At 36.0% G+C, this 18,566-nt stretch overlaps 1 protein-coding gene across 2 annotated transcripts in view; it reads right to left on the bottom strand.

Annotated features, from left to right (window-relative positions):
• The window catches only part of NKAIN3 (sodium/potassium transporting ATPase interacting 3), a 345,000-nt gene that overhangs the window by 155,554 nt on the left and 170,880 nt on the right, over window positions 1-18,566 (bottom strand). For both annotated transcript variants that reach the window (XM_027894327.1, XM_027894328.1), the window contains exon 3: window positions 14,661-14,741. In XM_027894327.1, the coding sequence (XP_027750128.1) occupies window positions 14,661-14,741 (81 nt within the window). The remainder of the gene's footprint in view (window positions 1-14,660; window positions 14,742-18,566) is intronic.

Genomic DNA, 18,566 nt, shown 5'->3' with positions numbered 1-18,566 from the left:
AGTAGGAATACACAATGTAATAGGAAAATAACCGCTGCAATTCGCACACAGTACCCATGTGCTTTAGGCTATAGTAACTCACTGGGTGTGTGATGCTCTCATTGTCTTTCTGAAGCAGAGGTTGTGCATATTAAGAACACGGGAAAGACTTCTCAGTGAAGGAAAATACATTTATTCAGGGGGAATACAGAGAGAATGGCTGTAGAAGCTTTAGGTGAATGACACATGGAGTTTCAGGGGTTAATAAGTTAAGGACTATTCCAGGTTCATAACTATGATGCTTTGGATGAAGGATAGAGACTGGGATGCAATAAAAAATTATCTCTTTCCCTTCTCGTCCACTGTGGTCTTTCTTCTGGTTTCACCTAAAGACAACAACTACTGAGTTTCTACTGAGAGGTTACAGCAATGTTTCTGTCTGTAGAGGCACTAGACAGCTCCTCCTGTCCTCTATTCTGGCTACCTATTTTCATGTGTAACAGCACTCATATACAAGAATTCAATTATGAAAGATTCATCCTTTGTGAACATTTCTGCAGTCAATAGGTGAAAAAAAAGCTTTCAGTGTCAGGCAAACAAACATACACGTACACTGATTGTGTCAGCCTGTTCCTCAAAATAAAAAAAAAAAAAAAAACAGCCAAAGCCCAGAATAAAAATGGAGAGAAGTTTTCTGTCAATATAAATTAGAATATATATAGAAGAGAATCTTTAATGATGAAGAAAAATAAATCAGGTAGAATCCATGCTAGCAAGGTTAAAGACAGTAAGAAATTGTTCACTAAGCTTATTAGGAACAAAAGAAAATATAGAGATGACCTAGACCCACTAATAGATGTTTACTATGAATTCTTTAAAAAGGAATAAAAATCAGACACCTTTAATACATGCTTCTATTCTTTTTGCTTAGTAAAGAACAGAACGAAAAGAGGGAGAATCACTTTCAAAACCATTAGTAAGAGATTTACCAATTTCTAAATTGTATGCAGTCTTTAGGCCTGGACAACTTGCAATCACACAAAAGCTTTGGATGTTGAGATCCATAAAGGCAAATGGGTTAACTTTTAAAAAAAAAATCTCTGGAACTGCATGAGACTGCATAATTTTAAAACCCATATAAGGTTCAAAAATTGCACATTTAAGGACTGTTAATCTAGCTTTAGTCCCAAAGTAAACAGGGAAAAGATGACTTAAAAACAGATGCTTGAAAACCAGCAAAAGCAGCATAATTTATATCAGTCAATAAAATATCTTAAGACATTAGGATCTGTAAAACAAACTCAATTTTATTGCTTTAAGAGGTTAAAAGTTGAGTTGATAGAAGCAGCTGCAAGAAGACAATATACTTAGACATCTATAAGGCATTCACAAAACATTCTTACTGAAAAAAAAAATTGAATAGCAGTACATTTTAATGAACTGAAATTAAATAGATTGAAAACTAGCTAATTAACATAGTTATCAATGGAAAATCATAGCTGTATAAGAGTCTTTCTAGCAGGACTCCCTTGGGATTGATGTAAGGTCTGATGTTATTCAACATTTTCATCAGTGATCTAGTACATATAAAATCACTGCTTGTAGTGGATATATTTGCAGATGACACAAAGAGAGGGAGGAGGGTAAATAATGAAAAGGCAGGCAGCTGTACAGGGCCATCTGGACTACTTGGTAAGCTGGGATCAGCAAAACAAAATCTGTTAAGCTATAGGCACAATCAAAATTATAAGGCCTGGAGGCAGGAAATGTAAGTCATGTCACAGATCTGTAAAATGCATTATAGAAAACAAAATGTTTGGATAAAAGTTAATATGATCCTGGAATACTTAAGCAAGCTGCCTAGTTACACCTGTGAAAAGTGGTCTTACTTAGACATTTAGAAATTATTATCCTAGGATACTGATGGCATTACTAACATCTAGGAACATTTTAAAACATCTAACAATCTTTTAAAACCATTTGCATACTTCATGTATTACAATCAGATATGAGTCTCAAGCGTATTTTAAGATGCTTTCAAGGAAAATGATACCACAATATGATTTATTTTTTTTTGTGGAACATTGCAGCTTTAAAACCATAATATAACGTATATTTTTAACTAATCAGGTAGTCAATTGATTCATAAGAGTAAAATATACGCAAACTAAACCTAAAATAGGTAAAAATATCAAGAGGTTCTAATTATTACAAAGTGATTATTAAGAAATTTGTATCACTGTTTTTTCCAAAAGAACTATTTACGCAGACTGTGCTAATTTTGCAGGGTACAAAGTGCCTGCATGCCTACAACATTTCACAATAAAAATAGTTACTTCATGTGAAAAACAAGACAGAAGGATGGAAGATACCCTGAAGCAAATCACTGCTGCAACTCAGGGTAGACATGAAAATGTTCCCAACAAATCATGAACAACACTAAAGTTAAACAATATACAAGTGTATTTGAGACTAAGATTTAGCGAAAATCAGTTCCTTCACAGCTGGACATGGGCATAGCTTTTTTTCCTTAGTGACTGTGGTCTTTTATCCAACAGTCCACCTTTGAAGTGAAAAAATAAGAAGCTCTTGTGAACACCCTGGTAACAGATAAAGAAACACAATTTAGTCAAGACGAGATGGCTAAAAAGGAAAATAATCTGTCCTGGCAAGTTGGCCAGTAGTTTGGTCATTTCTGATCCAACTGAGGAAAATTACTAAACTGAATGAAATGAAAGCTGAAAAAAATTAAAATATCATCTATAATTCACACAAAGTAAGGGTAAAATTAAACAACTGTGTCATATCTGCTGCAAATAAGTAATCTCATGTTTATGAATAACACCTATGCCCCTTGCAGCAGAACTAGACAGAGGTTTCAGCAGTAGTTCAACGAGTTCAACCTGTCTTAGCGTAAAAAATGTCCAGGCATAAACATAAACAAGGAAAATCTCAAATCAAACCTGAGCTCTTGATCTACCAAAGGACAAAGGAGACCACAAAAAAAAAAAAAAAAAAAAAAAAAAAAAAAAAAAAAAAAAAAAAAAAAAAAAAAAAAAAAAAAAAAAAAAAAAAAAAAAAAAAAAAAAAAGAGAGAGAGAGAGAAGAAAAGAAGAAAGAAAGAAGCTGCTTCCAAGCATGCAGAACAGTAACACAATAACACAGAAAAGTAGTTCTCAGCAGATGGGTGTAATATATTCTCCCCCTTCAATGGAATAGCTCTTCCAAAACAACATCTTAAAGAACTTCTATAGGCTCTTTAAAGATATAAGCAGAGAGGGAATCTAAGTGTACAGAATGCAGTGCTGGTATAACACAATCAAATTACTCATAAGCAGCATTTGCCCTTGGAAGACAGTGTTAGTCAAGCACTGCTGCAATCACTGTGATTTCTTTTCCAACATTTCTGCCTTCCCCATTTCACTGAATAGGTCAAGAAGACCCCGCATAGTCTGGTATAGTAAAGCCACTCTGACAATAAACCTCCTAGAAAAACAAAGGGCAGAAGGGCAGCTAAACCCCCAATAGGATTCTCTCACTCTTTCCCCATTAATCCAAATGGAAGAAGTCTGCTCAAAGGAATTCTGATACTCATGAATAATAAATTCAGTCACATCAACATGAGCAAGAAATTTCCCTGAAGGACAGCTGAAAAGGAAAAAAAAGAGAGTATAATGATCTAGACAAGGAACAATCCCTCCAATTCCCTTGTGCAATTGAAAAGGAGTTCTCAAAACCCATTCACCTTACAGAGGTTAAATAAATTATTACATGGAAACCAAATTTAGGAGGTAAACTTGCTCCAAGATTCAAACTGCAAAGATTAAGAGACTACTTCCTATGACCTTACAGAATCAAAACCTTATTGTAATTAAGACAGATTAACACAACACAAACATTAAGCATTCTACAAAAGAAGAAAAGATTGCCAAAAGAGACGTTGAAAATTCATAACCTTCATACCCAAGGTTATGGTATTGAACTGACTAGAAGTTTTTTGTTTGCTGAAGCCTTCGAAAGAAATTAATACCATGAGGAAAGGCAGGGACACTGCCTTTATTGTTCACCAAGAATCACTCAATAGGAGCTGAAGTGCAAAATTTCTTTCTTCCAGATATTCTTTCGAAATATGACAAGGTCTGTAAAAATCCAATATTACAACACCAGACACCAGGACCAAAGTAATTTAAGGTGGATTTTAACTCAGAAAGTTCAAGATTATGCACATCTAATGTGCCAAGACACTAGAAGAGTAAAGAACCAGGAAAACTCTGAGTGGATACAAAGGATCTACATAGTTTCCAAAATCTCCTTCATTGTTAATGTAGATCTATGAAAAATAAATCAAGCTTGTATCTTCCCTTGCTTTTCCTCTAAATTAGAGTTCATGAATCCCAAAGGATGTAAGTAGGGTTGCTTGTATGACATCAAGAGAAGATGAGCAATCACCTGCTTCTTATATTACTTTTCCAAGTCAAAGGTAGGTCCATATTAACACATCTATCTAAATAATATCTACAGGGGGGTCTGGACAGGCTAGACTGATGGGCTGAGGACAATTTTATGGCATTCAACAAGGCCAAGTGTTAGGTCCTGCCCTTGGCAACAACAACCCCAGGCAGCACTACAGGCTGGGGGCAGAGTGGCTGGAAAGCTACCCAGTGGAAAAGGACCTGGGAGTGCTGGTCAACAGCCAAATGAACATGAGCCAGCAGTGTGCTCAGGTGATCAAGAAGGCCAGTGGCATCCTGGCTTGTATCAGAAATAGCACGTCCAGCAGGATCAGGGCAGTGAACATCCCCCTGTACTCGGCACTGGTGAGGCCGCATCTCAAATCCTGGACTCCTCACTATAAAAAAGACATTGAGGTTCTGGTGCATGTCCAGAGGAGGACAACAAAGCTGGAGAAGGGTTTGGAGCACAAGTCTTATGAGGAGTGGCTGAGAGAGCTGGAAAAAAGAAGGCTCAGGCCATGCCTTATCATTCTCCACAACCATCTGAAAGAAGGTTGTAGCAGGCGAGAGTTGGTCTCTTCTCCCAAGTAACAAGTGACAGGACAAGAGGAAATGGCCTCAAGTTGTCCCAGAGGAGGTTTATATTAGATATCAGGAAAAATTTCTTCACTGATAGGGTTGTCAAGCTTTATAACAGGCTGCCCTGCTTCCACCTGGAAGTGGTGGAATCACAGTCCCTGGAAGTGTTCAAAAAATATGTCGATGTGGTCCCTGGGGACATGGTTTAGGGTGGACCTGGCAGTGTTAGGTTAATGGTTGAACTTGATGACCTTGTATGTCTTTTCCAATCCTAACAATTTAACGATTCTTTGATTATAAAGTCCCATAAGAAGCATGGGGAATACTTAAAACTACAATGAGATTCAGCATCATAATTTCTGGGAAGAACTTTTTCAGATTCTAATATCACAAACAATAAATCCTCTATACTTTCATCAAGGTCTCAGACTGTCTTCTGTGCAAATTATAACAAAAAGATTACTTAAAATTACATTTGCTTCCTAATAAGCATTGTCTTCAAATGGAAGAAAAAAACCCCAGCAAACAGTGTATGAATCAGCATGAAACTCCCTCTAAAATAGTAAAACTGTTTTCAAACTGGACATCAAGTGCAAATATTTATTAGAAGACTTATGAAATGACAGATTTCCTCATAACTTGGAAGAACTCCTTACTTGGCTAATGTAGGAACTAAAATTCCCAAGAATAAACTACTTCAAAAAAAGCAGTGTATAGAGATTAGCAAAAAACATCAATTTGACCTTAGCAGGCAACAAATAGAGCCTGTACTAGCACTAAAAGAAGTACACTGCCTTATATTAGGGTCAAAATCTGTACACAGCAGTCACTCATCTCAGTATTTAGACAGTTGCTGGACAGACAGTAGATGTGGTTGATCCAATGTCTAAACAAGAATATGATTAAAGAAGTTATCAAAATATCTTTCATTGCAGTTTTTCAGGACATCATGTTTACAAAGACGAAAATCGAATCTTAGCAACAGTCTTCCAATTTCTACAAAAAAGAACAAATGAATCACTACAAAACAGATCTAAATGTCAATAAGTAGATAAAATAATACCCTGAGCAATGAAACCCAAGTTCACCCTTACATGCAGATGAGTGTGTCATACGTGCTTACAGCGGAACCACAACTCAGGGAAATTTCCCTTTCTCACTCCATGAACAATTCAACTTATGTCAGAAACACAAGGTTAGAATAGATGACTAGATGGTTTTTCCTGCCCTTATATTCTCATGTTGCTTATTCTGTATGTTCTTGTTCTGCATGTAAATACCCAGTCCTTTCTCAAGCTTTGCTGTGTGCTTCAGGCACAGGTACTCAGGATTTACCCTCTCCACATCACCAGCCATTGCAGTGTGCATTCCTGAATGGCAGGACTGAGCTCAGACTGGGACTGCATTCTCATTTCTTTTTCATATCCAAAGGTGTCTTTGGAGAAATTTTGCAAGCTACTTGAGTTACTTATCTTCTCGTTGTGAGGCTACATTTTAGCTTTTTTTTTTCCTTTTTAAAATTCTTTAAGATCCTAGAAATTAGGCCAATGAACTCAAACAAATATGCGTGTGATGTTTTCATTAACAGATTTATCTGTGTAGCTCTTAGCTAACCAGATATGATATACTCATTATTCCCAAAGTCATTTAATATTAATGGATATTAAATGGATTATAAAAAAAAAAAAAAGCCACAGAGATATTACCTCAGTTATTTAAAACAATGAAGAAGATAGCAGCCTACCCTGCAAATATCATATTAGAATTTAGCATTGAGGGATTATAGAAGAACACCAATTCTGATTGAAAAACCCATTTTAATGGTGCTCATTTTATATAATATAATGAACCACTGTAAATGTCACCTGAAAGGATGTAAAATTCAATTTTTGCACCATCTGGAATGTACTCCTGATTAAGTTGTTCAGTAATGTGATCGTATCACCTAAACAAACTAATCAACATCAGAATGACACATTTTGCAGTTTCAGTGGCATTTATCTGTGTCCCATTTGTTCCACACAAATTTTTTTTTCCAGAATGACCTTATGCTCAAATTGTGCCATGAAACTAGCTGAATGTTAATTCTCCTTTCAAGAGTAAGAATGTATTTCATTAAATCTTACATGATGCTACAGCTTTATACAATAGAGCAAAACCGGGTGAACAACAGATTACTTTTGGAACATGAAATCAGGAACATCAAAATCTCTTCAGCTTAACAATCAGAAAGCCTCTTTAGCTAAAACAGAACCTTGGAGGCTATTTCATTGTTGAAAATTTTGAACTGGAGGAATGTGCACTGATTTCAGTATTAGAGTACTAACAGATTCACACCTTTCTGCTCTTCATTTTCATTTATTTTTTTTTTCTTTTTTAAGAGAGCACATATTAAATCATCTTTTTTAAGTCACCTTTTTTGTCTGAGAAGTGTAATTTGCAAATAAAAAGAAAATGCAATTTTCCATAGCTTCATCATTATGAATTATGAGTTCTTAGGAAATTCTTCTCTAACTTTTCATGAATACAGTTATTGTATTCTATAAAGATACTACAGCACACAGTTACTGCTCCTGCATGTACTGGTGTCAGTCTAACACAACATTAAAAAAACCTATTTGCAAATACCATTGAAAGGCACCCCACCAACATGCTAAATCTATGATTAACAGTACCTAAAACCATACACGGCCAGAGCTATTATTCTGAAGTGCTGAAATGTTGTGTCTCTTCAATATTACACTGCATAACTTCACAGTAAATTGGTTTCCAGGTTTATTGCCAAAGAAATTAAAAATTCAAAAGATGCTGTTTGAAGAGGACATTATAGAAAAATATTAAATACAATTGAACATGGAGATTATTTCTTTTTATGGTGAGAGAGCTGCAGGATGGGAGGAGCAATTTCAATAAACTTTTTTTTTAAAAAAACCCAAACTGTTACTTATGAGAGCTGGTTCAAAGAATGAGTGAAGGCCAAAGGGGTTAAAAGGATTATACAGTGCAAGCATTAAAACTTATATTGGGTCTGTTTTCCTTTGCTTTTAGATTAGCTTAACTGTACTTAAGTACTATTTGGAACATTACTTTTTAAACAAAAATTTTTTAAACTCTCTGGGAATAATAAGGTTCCAGAAGGAGGAGGAGGAGAAGGTGAGAGGGTCCAAACCTAAAAGAAACAAAACCAATCATTTCATCAGGTTTCATTTCTCTAAGTTGAATTTTACTAGGACATACACTAGGAAGAGGTTATATTTTACTGCTGCTATAAACCCCGCAATCTGTAATGTCTAGGAGTTGAAGAATGCCTACAGCTACCTCCAATGTTTTAGCACATCTCACCTGGTAGTAGGCCATGGTATCAGCTGAAGCAAATAAACATGCAGTAGTGAAGAAAATAAGAAGCTAAGGGGTATCTCATCTCCCAAGAGAGATGGTGACCAAAAGAAAGTGATGATGAATCAGAGGTGTGTGGAAGAAAATTCTCAGGTGAGCTGCACCATGTACAGCAGAGAAGAAATACACTATTTTCACTCTCACTTTGCTCACAATGAAGTCAATGATTTGTGTTCAGCTAAAAATCCATCAACAGAATAGAAAGCACATGAGTTTTGCCTGTAATAGAAGTCTAATCTCTACCAGGAGTAAGCAGCAATGACAGCATTGCCTCTCACTTGGTGTCACACAGCTGAATACCAAAACCCCACCTCAGAACACCCAAAACCTGCTGTCAGCCTCCTAGGAGAGGAGTCCTGTTTTCTGTGTCCCTCCACACCTGTTGGGGAGAAAAGCCAGAGACACCTCAAACTTCCCAGATAAAATGATGCTCCTGTTAAAGTGAATGAGCTCTTGACTTGATTGAGATGAGATTTTCTGTCTTCAACTTGAACTCATTTTTTAAAAATTTAAACACTCCTATCCTAAACCTTCCATGGACACTAACTTGGATTTTTGTCTTGACAGAGGTTTGTTTCTGTAGAAAAAAATAGTGGGGCAGAAGAATAATCCAGTAGTAAGTCTTCGTAACAACTTTAGATGCTATTGAGTGCCCTTATTATAAAAAAGCTTTTCCTGACCTCCAACCAAATCTTTGCCACATGCTCAGCAAATTGTTTCTTTCTCTTCTTCCCAATGGATATGAAAAAAATCTGATCACTTTCCTTCACACAAAAGTCACTTACATGTGAGAAGATGTATGATGACCTACCTTCAGTCTTCTGCTCAGATTAAGGAAGTCTTTATCCTCCATTTATTGATTTTCTATGTAGGTTTTATGGATGCTGCCAACTTCGCCCACAAGCTTTTTAAAGTGGGCAATTCCATAGAGCTAATTATGATGCTAATTGCACCAAAATAATTGTCTCCATTTTTTCACTTACATCAGCACAAGTTAGTATGAGAATTTACTTTTTTTTCATATTTTTGGCCTTAAATTCAACCGATGTTTATGCTCTGATTTCACATTTAAAAAAAAAAAACCAAAAGAAACACAAGCCCCAGAATATACCTTTACATCTCTATTAATACAAATTAGCATTGGCTCTGAGCTTAACTTACTCCGTCTGAGATGATTAGATGTAATTGCACCACAATTAAGGATTGACTGACACGCACCAGATGGAATAAATTGGATTTCGGAAGTAGCCAGTATAAAGTCCACATAATTAGCCCTCCTTCTGAGGACAGTTTTTTCAGAAAAGACTACTACATTTCCATTCTCACAGCATTTTAATACGTAATTTATTAGTCGATTTTATACTCAGAAGAAATAATTAATTTTATCAGAGTTACAGCTCTATCCTCCAACTACTGAACCATGTAATAATTTAGCCTATAGTTCTGTCTCCAGCTTAATAAAGTTGGATGGGAGCCCTACAGACTTCGAAATTTCACTGGAAAAAGTAAATATTACTAGGAAAAATACATGAAAAATATTGTTTTACTATATAACATAAGCAAAATTTCCTTTGGCTTCAGGGGAAAGGCTCAAGAAGCTAGTCACAGGGACATTAGAGAACTCACACTCACCTACATTTAACACAGAAAACTAAGGACCAGGTAATAAACATCAGAGGTAGTTTCCTACTGAATATACAACTGTGCGTCATGCAAATCCTTGGCTGAAAAAATAAAAGTCAGTTGACATAGGGCTCGATTTTGAGAGCTAAACTAGAAGTAGTCCAGAATGAGGCAAGGTTCATGCTGAAGAAGCATGTCATGGAAAAGTCATGCAAAATGAGGAAAAATATCATAGAAAAAGAAAAGACCTCAATAATGTTGCCCAGCTGCTTATATAAGGTATATCAAACAACTAGGAAAGTTGTACATAGTATTGGAATGTGCTATTAATTTACTGAATAAAGATTTTAACACATGGGAAGAAATGCCAGTAATTCACAACAGTAGTAAAAAAAAATAGTCTATCAAAAAGTATCAGCTGGAAGTGAAAATGATATACATGAATAAACACAGCTATTTTCATACTGGATCTGAAACACTGGAGATATATAAACAATAGAATTATTAACGGTACACTCGAAACAAATGAAGTCTCCTTTATACAGGAGTATATAAAAGCATGTATTGCTGGAGATGAAGGCCTGTCTTATACACATTAGAAGTTATCTGGTCAATATTTAAGCACATACAAAACTTCAGAAAAACAGTTTGTGCTTGTGTCTATATGCTTTAGGTTGTCCTTAATCTGGAATATGACAATTTACACATATTTTCCTTTCAAGACCTAGAATGAGATGCTAACAACTAATGAGCTCATATACCGTCGTAGCAATCTGTCATCCCGCAGTTGAGTTTTAAAAGGTCATTTTATATTAACAGCTTTGTTTCTCTCATACAGGATGGTTAACACTAGAAATTATGCTTTTGATTTCATAAAAGTAGTAAATGAAAAAAGGTAAATTTCATTTTTTGTACGGAAAATGCTAAAATCTGAAAAACCCCTAAATTTACACAAAAATAAAAATGTGTATGGGTATATTTCTTTTATTTCTGATCAAATACATTTTCATTAAAATTGATAAAAGCATTAAAATTTTATTTGCCCATCTTAACGTAAATGAAAAAGAAGCTTGACCTATATGTTGTTTATAAGGTAGTTAAAGAGGAAACCTTTGCTCGTTAGCTTTCTACTGACAACAGCTGGCTGTGGGAGAGCTGTGTTTATTTCCCTTTCATACCCGCGATGACTTGAATCCATATCATCCTTTTCCCAGGAGATTGCCTTAATCACCATACTGTAGCTCTTGGGGGATGCTTCCTCAGAAAGCTCTTCTGTGAGGCCTTCTCTCTTCATATAATAAAATAATACGATATTAATTGGAGCAGGGATTGAGATTCAAGTGAATTTCTTGATGATAAGCCTACAGCCATATACAGTCTTTCAGTTCCCATGTTACCCCTTTCCACCAGCTTCCTCCTCTCAGGTCTTAAAGTTTGGCCCTCCAGATTATTAAAATCAAACTTTAGTGTGAATTTGTGTATATAGATCTGCATAAAAGGTATATAGATCTCTCCCTCAATTACTGGAAAACATGAAATATGTTTTTAACTAAAAATACACTTTCCATGTCCCTCTGATGAAGAAACATTATTGTTTTCTGAAAGAATGGAAAGGATCAAGTCACATACATTGTTTCTGACTCTGGGAGTGCAGGTGGCAGAAGTTTTCATCATTCTTTATCACGAAAAATGTAAAGATCTTGGTGTACCAAATCCATAAACTTTAAACTAAATACCAAACTGTTCCTTAAAAAAAATAAAATATCTGCTTACCAAGAAAATCCAAACATAATGCACTATAACTGAAGGGAAAATGTTTCAAACTTTCACAGTAAAGAACAGGTCTAAATTACCTATGTCCTTATTCTCATTCAAACTTTCTATTAACTGCAATGGAACTCCTTGGCAGAATTCAGAAATTTTCAAAGCAGATCTTTCTTTCCGCTGCAGGAATAAGATCTGAGCATATTTCAGCAGTTGTGGGTTTGTATTATGACATTTGAAAAGCTTGTCTGCATTGTGTGCATACTCCATGTGAACATATTGAATTGAAATTACCATTTATCATTGTATCAAGTTATGTTTTCTGAACCATTCCTGATTGAAGACCTAATAAACATGTGGGACTCCATCCAACAGATAACTAATTCTGGTCAGAGCAAATACAAACATGAAAGTGCTTAAAAACAAACAAACCAACAGAAATCAGTCATCTGCCAGACAGCACCATAATTTTCCCCTGATAGTATGCCAACAGAAGTTTAAAATTATAATCATTCTGTATACATTTCAGAAACAAAGCTGCTTTTTTTTAAATGGAAAAATAGTACAATAGTAAGGAAAAAAGTGACTATTGCCTGCCAAGATTTCAATATGGAATAAACAGCCATCCTTGAAAAGCTTATGATGGTGTTTTATTTCCCAACCACACTAACATACCTTGATAACAGTCTCTTTCTATCACACTTGACAACAGAGGAACATATTAATGGCAAGCAATGATGAATTTTTTAAGATAAAATCCAATTAAGCCATATCCAATTGGATAAAATCCAATTAAGTCATATAAAAATTGTAAATACCCATGATTTTAGGCATATGGTGCAAAAACACCTCAGTCTCTTGATGGCTTCATCATCTGTAGCATAATTTTCAGAAGTAGCATTAAATGAATCCAAAATTGCACTATTTACTGGACAAGATTCTAGATTCTAACATTACTAACTTGGTGCTAACACTCAGAACTTTGACGTAATCTATACAAGAGCAGTCAACTTCCATGGAAATAATTTTGCGTCTATCATCTTGTTGAGAAAATACTTTTCAAATGTTGTCATGATCAACCACAAGATAAAAATGCCACAAAACTGTTAAGTGAAGTAAATACTAAAAAAAAGGGAATTTTCTCAGCTCCTGAATAATATTTTTGCTACTATTTCTCTGCACTATGATTCGTCATATATGTTAAATAAGAAGAGCTAAAAGTGAAATAGAGTTGAAACTGGAAGATGCAGGATTTCAATTCGTATCTGCTGATTTATAAACCTCTTAAACTAAGGAGGTGATCAGAATCCTTTGAAATCAGTGGAAAAACAACTCAAATTTTCACAGACTCAGAGGTGTCATACTAAAAGTTTTGCTTCACCTTCTAGGCTCTTAGATAAATATACTAGTTATATATAAAATATAATAGTTACTACAAAAAGAGATATGGCCCAACTAAATGAAAAAATACAACCTCTGTGTATCAAGAGAATGAACAATTACTTCAGGCGTTCATCACTTCCATGTGTTGCTCTTCTGTTCATCTAATAGATTTTTAAATCAGAACATACCATTAGGATCATTTATTTTGATCCTCTATGAAGTGCACTAATTTCCTTATCAAGCCCATGGCTTCTCATAGCTGCATCATATTTGGAGGAAAAATAAATTGTTGCAGCTTTTCATTATGAAATTTTATCACCAAAGGAACCTATCACTGAAAACTTTAATTTTAATGGAATTTCTACTGAGTAAATTAAATTTTATTTCTTATTAAATTAGTTTCACCAGTTTTCTGTTTGTTGTTAGCCAAAAGCTAGGACCTTTAATGTTAGCAAGTATGTAGCTCATAAGTGTTCCACTCTGAACTGAGTGGAGTACACAAATCACAGAATCACCAAACGGGTAGGTCGGAAGGGATCACAGTGGGTCAGCTGGTCCTCCCTGCTCAAGCAGGGTCTCCCGAGAGCACATTGCACAGAATTGCATTCTCTAAAAGCACTGCATGAATTAGCAGAGATGTAGTTCATATCACTAAATCTACAATCAGTAATGGTGACATTTATTCTAGTAAAAATGCCAGGACCAGCATGCACCATGGCATACTCTGCCTGGAATCATTTAAGTATGGTTGTGGTAAACAAAGACCGGTATCATCTATGTCCAACTCGAGGATAAAAATCACCAGGTGGTGTATGGAACTCACTGTAGATACAATGCTAAACATAAACTCTGCTAACACAAGCACCATCTTGAACAAGAGCAAATCTCTCGATAATTTCAGTAAACATTTCTGCTCTAACCAGAGGTTTGAATAAAGAATTGGTGACCTAGAGCACTGAGTGCCATGTAAAGGAAAGTTTTATTCAGATATGACAAAAGTCATCCTTTGCCATTCATTCTTTTTTATAAGGAATTAACATTTTCACCTTGAGATCAATTTGTTCAACAACTTATTACATTAACTTTCTTAGTAATTTTCTTTAGCTCCTTTCAAAGCAATCTTGGAAATTCGTACTTTTCATATACACACTTGAAAATTCCACCAAAAATGACATTGCCTATTTTTCAACAATCAAAAAGAACCTCAAATTTACAACTGAATACCCTCCCCACCCCTCACCTCAGATGGTACTTTAGAAGGCAATTGTAATTTAGATTCATTGCATTTATGTACTTCAAACCCTTGGCTATTTACTATCAGCGAGAAGTTCAAACACTAGAGCTCTTGTTGGAGGAGATCCAAAGATCAAATTGTATGTTCAAACAACCACATTTTTCCTCTGTGGTTCCAGTCTTCTAAAATCTGAGAGTCCTGCTTTTAAAATACCCTCCCATAAACCTGAAGAAGGATAAGTGACCTACCTTGGAAAGTCCGCCTACTTCCAAATAGAAGCAGATAATGAAAACATTCCAGGTGACCCACAGGGCAGTCCACACCGTGTACTAAACACAAAGTCAGATGAAAGCAAAAAGACAGAAAAATAAAATGTGAAGATGAAAAGACTTTATAGTGAGCAGATCAATAATAAAAAACCCTGATATCAATAAGCATTGTTCTTCTGGGAACAACCAAGCATAGAGAGTTCAGAAAAGGAGTTCTCCCTACAGAAGTCTCCTAAGAAGCACCGGAAATTACAAATCCAATATTCATTGCTGTACTAAATAAATACCAATAAAACATATTTATTCTTTAGAGTTTTAGACTATCCTACTGATATCAATTAAGTCCAAAATGCTGACCTAAACACTGGTTTTGTGGCAACTGTAAGTAATTTTTAAATTATGATTGAGCTCTTTGGAAGGAAATTTCAGAATAACACAGTACTTTAAATAAGCAAATATTGAAATAACATTTAAATATTATAAAGAAAGGCAAAAGGAAAGAAACTCACCACCAAATAAAACAGAAGATCTATTGATCCGATAATCTGGATTTTTTTCTTTTAAACAAATAAGGGTGAAACTGATCTCTTAAGAGTATTTGACAGTAAAACGTACTTAAATTACAATTAAAATAGCTCACTACTTCTCCAGCCCCTCTGCCATGAACCTGATCCTACAAAGCAACCTTAACAGTTGAATGTATCCATATCTCTTCTGAGTTCTCCAATGTCGTACTGAACTCATACTCCACCTACAGCATGAATGGGCAAATAATTTGTCTACCTTAACTCAGCTTGGCCTCACCTTGAGTCCAGTTCTGAGCCCCTCAGTTCAGGAAGGACATTGAGGTGCTGAAGCATGTCCAAAGAAGGGCAATGAGGTTGCTGAAGGGACTGGAGCACAAGTCCTACGAGGAGTGGCTGAGGGAGCTGGGGTTGTGCAGCCTGGAGGAGGCCCAGGGGTGACCTCATCACTCTCTACAACCACCTGAAAGAAGCTGCAGCCAGGAGGGGTCAGGCTCTTCTCACAGGCAACCAGCAGTGGGATAAGAGGGCATGATCTTAAGCTGCGCCAGGGGAAGTTTAGGTTGGACATTAGGAAGAAGTTCTTTACAGAGAGAGTGATCAGACATTGGAATGGGTTTCCCAGGGAGGAGTTGGAGTCACCAACCCTGAAGGTGTTTTCTAAGAGAGAGTGGATGTGACACTTAGTGCCATGGTCTAGTAGATGAGGTGGTGTTAGGTCAAAGGTTGGACTCAATGATCTCAGAGGTCTTTTCCAACCTAGCTGATTCTGTGATCTTTTGTGTCTTAATTGGCAGCACAATAGACTGTCACTATTTCCTTACAGATGCTGTTTACTGTTTACTAACATACAGCTGTAAACTATTCCCAGTGAACTCTCTGGGCAGTCCACCTCAGAAGCATTTCTGCCTGATGGGCCAAGTGCCCACCCGAACACGCAGGAGCTACATCCTCCTGAAAAAATGCAATGAGCAGCAGCACTACCACTTTACATTTACACTTACACACTTATAACCTTCACAGTGAAGAACTAAGAGCCTTTGCAAGTCTAATTAGCTGTGACCAGATGAGGGTTAACATGCTGTTGTTTTGCTTCAATATAATCATTAAAGCTCGACATAGTAATCTACAACATGCTGGATCCCATTCGCATTGCACAGGTGCCACCAGTTTGGACTTCTTGCTCAGTTTTGGGTTTTGTTCCTCTTCCTTCCCCTCCCTGTGATGTATAACAAAAGGCTCGGGTGAAGAGGATTGAATTTTTCCCCACTTTGATTAAGCTCCCATGCATTTCTATACATCAAATCTGTGGACTGCTTTAATATAATTTCTTCTGAGATACATAGACAGCTAGGAGATGGCTATGGCCTAAGAAGTAGGCAATTAATAAACAAAATAAGAGCAACACTCCTGGGCAGTTTCCTCTGTTTTACAGAGAAGAGCAGTGTGGCAACTGAAGGCTAAGTTGTTATAAAATAGACAAAGCTGCCGTGATCTGTGAGTAGTATAATATCTGCACTATTCATAAGATTATGTTAAAAGAGTACATGACATTTTACTACATTTGTTGGCTGTGTAGTAACTCATCATAAGCTACTGATTTTCCAGCATTTATCCTCAGAATATTATGTGCAGAGTGTTCAAAATTAATGAACTATTCATACAAGCCAGTTGCTTGTAAAAAGCAGAATTGAGACTATTCAGGAGAATTCGCCTTTTTAAGAAAGAATTTTTTATCTGTCCATGAACTAAATCTGTCACCACAACAAAAGGAATCCTGCTTGATCTGCCAGGCCAAGCCAAATCTGTTAATGGCCTCATTCTGTCTCATGGGCACCAATGACAACTCTGTACTATGCAGGCAAAACCTGTCTGAACATGCTTTCCCAGGCCAGGCTATGCTGTTTTACAGTTATAACTGGTTTGGTTCCTTATCCACTGTGAGGATTTCTGAAAGAGAAGTGCAGGTGCAAAGCAGGTGTACACCTCGAAACCCAGCTGCTGTGTATGGAGAGGCTCTTCCTACACTCTCACTGAACTGCAGAAGTCTAAATTTGAGCTCCATTTGCTTTATAAACATAATAATTACCTATTCAGTAATTACTACTACATAATTTCTTTAAGAGAGTTATTGTCCATATTTGAAAACACATATTTTTGGATATTATGCAAGGAGCAGATTTTTTATCTTGCATAGTTTCATAGGCAGTTAGGGAAGACTACATTAAACAAAACATTATAAGTCAACAAAAGCAAGAAAGCAAAATTAGGAATTGTCAGAATTTGGGTTATTTATGCCAATTTAATTTTTCTACTTTGTGGATGTGCAATACAATGCGAACCTTAATTAAATCATCATAGATATATTTTTATTTTAAAAGATCTTACCTCCCTTAACACATTTTATAAACAGCTAACTCAATACTTCATTTCTCCTTGTCACTCAGACCCTGCTCTGAGGATAGAATATTAATTTCCTCATGAGGTTTACTAAGATGCTCATTGCTGTAATGTGCAGGAGCTGCACAAACATTAAGTAATTTATTTTGTGTTATAAGGGAACGATACAGCTCTCAGAATGCAAATGATGTTCTGATACATGCAGAGCTTACATTCAGAAGTATTCATACATTACAGACATCCAACTTGAGGTGCTTAAGAGTTCATTTTTCAGAACACTTGAGGTTATACAGCGCTTTATAAACTCAGTGTTCAGCTCCCTGTGGCTGAGCATGCAGCACTTGTGCAAATCAGACCACAAGGTCTCAAGAAAAGAACCCAGAATGCAAGGGGAAAACAGAGAGCATGACAAGTTTGGTTCAAGTGACTCATTTTGTGTCAAAAAGGATTTCAGTGTTGGAGAGCAGAGACAAATCTCAGTTACATAGCGCAGCCTTCACAGCAAAAGCAATACTTTTATTCCTGCTAGCATGTGCCTCAGTCTTCCCATTGTCCTCTGTTTTCTGCAAATCAAGTTTCTATTCCCTGGCTGTGATCACCAGAAAACCCCTAAATATCTGTCCTTTCTATTGAAAGTGAGGTGACAATATAGTAAGAATTGGAATACATCTATCCAGTTCAGAATTGCAAATATATAAAAGGATCACAGTAAGATTGCAAAGAAGGACTTTAATAAAATTTTTCCTAAATTTTCGAGTGTTTCTTTTTGAAAATTTTGTAATACTTTTTGACCATTACATGTATGTGTGTAAATTTATGTGTATTCACCTTCTAGCTTAAAAAAAATTATAGCAATATTCCATGATGTGGCATCACGCTAACACCTGCTTAAGTCATTAAGAAAGCTTTAACTTTTAGATCCATGATGAACACTTATTTTTTCTAGCAGAGAAACAGCCCA

The sequence above is a fragment of the Empidonax traillii genome, unplaced genomic scaffold (assembly GCF_003031625.1).
Source record: "Empidonax traillii isolate 1590-97213 ecotype Southwest subspecies unplaced genomic scaffold, ASM303162v1 scaffold425:size1421777, whole genome shotgun sequence".
Taxonomy (NCBI): Eukaryota; Metazoa; Chordata; class Aves; order Passeriformes; family Tyrannidae; genus Empidonax; species Empidonax traillii.
The sequence above is the reverse complement of the archived record's forward strand: the minus strand, read 5'-3'. Positions and strand labels throughout refer to the sequence as shown.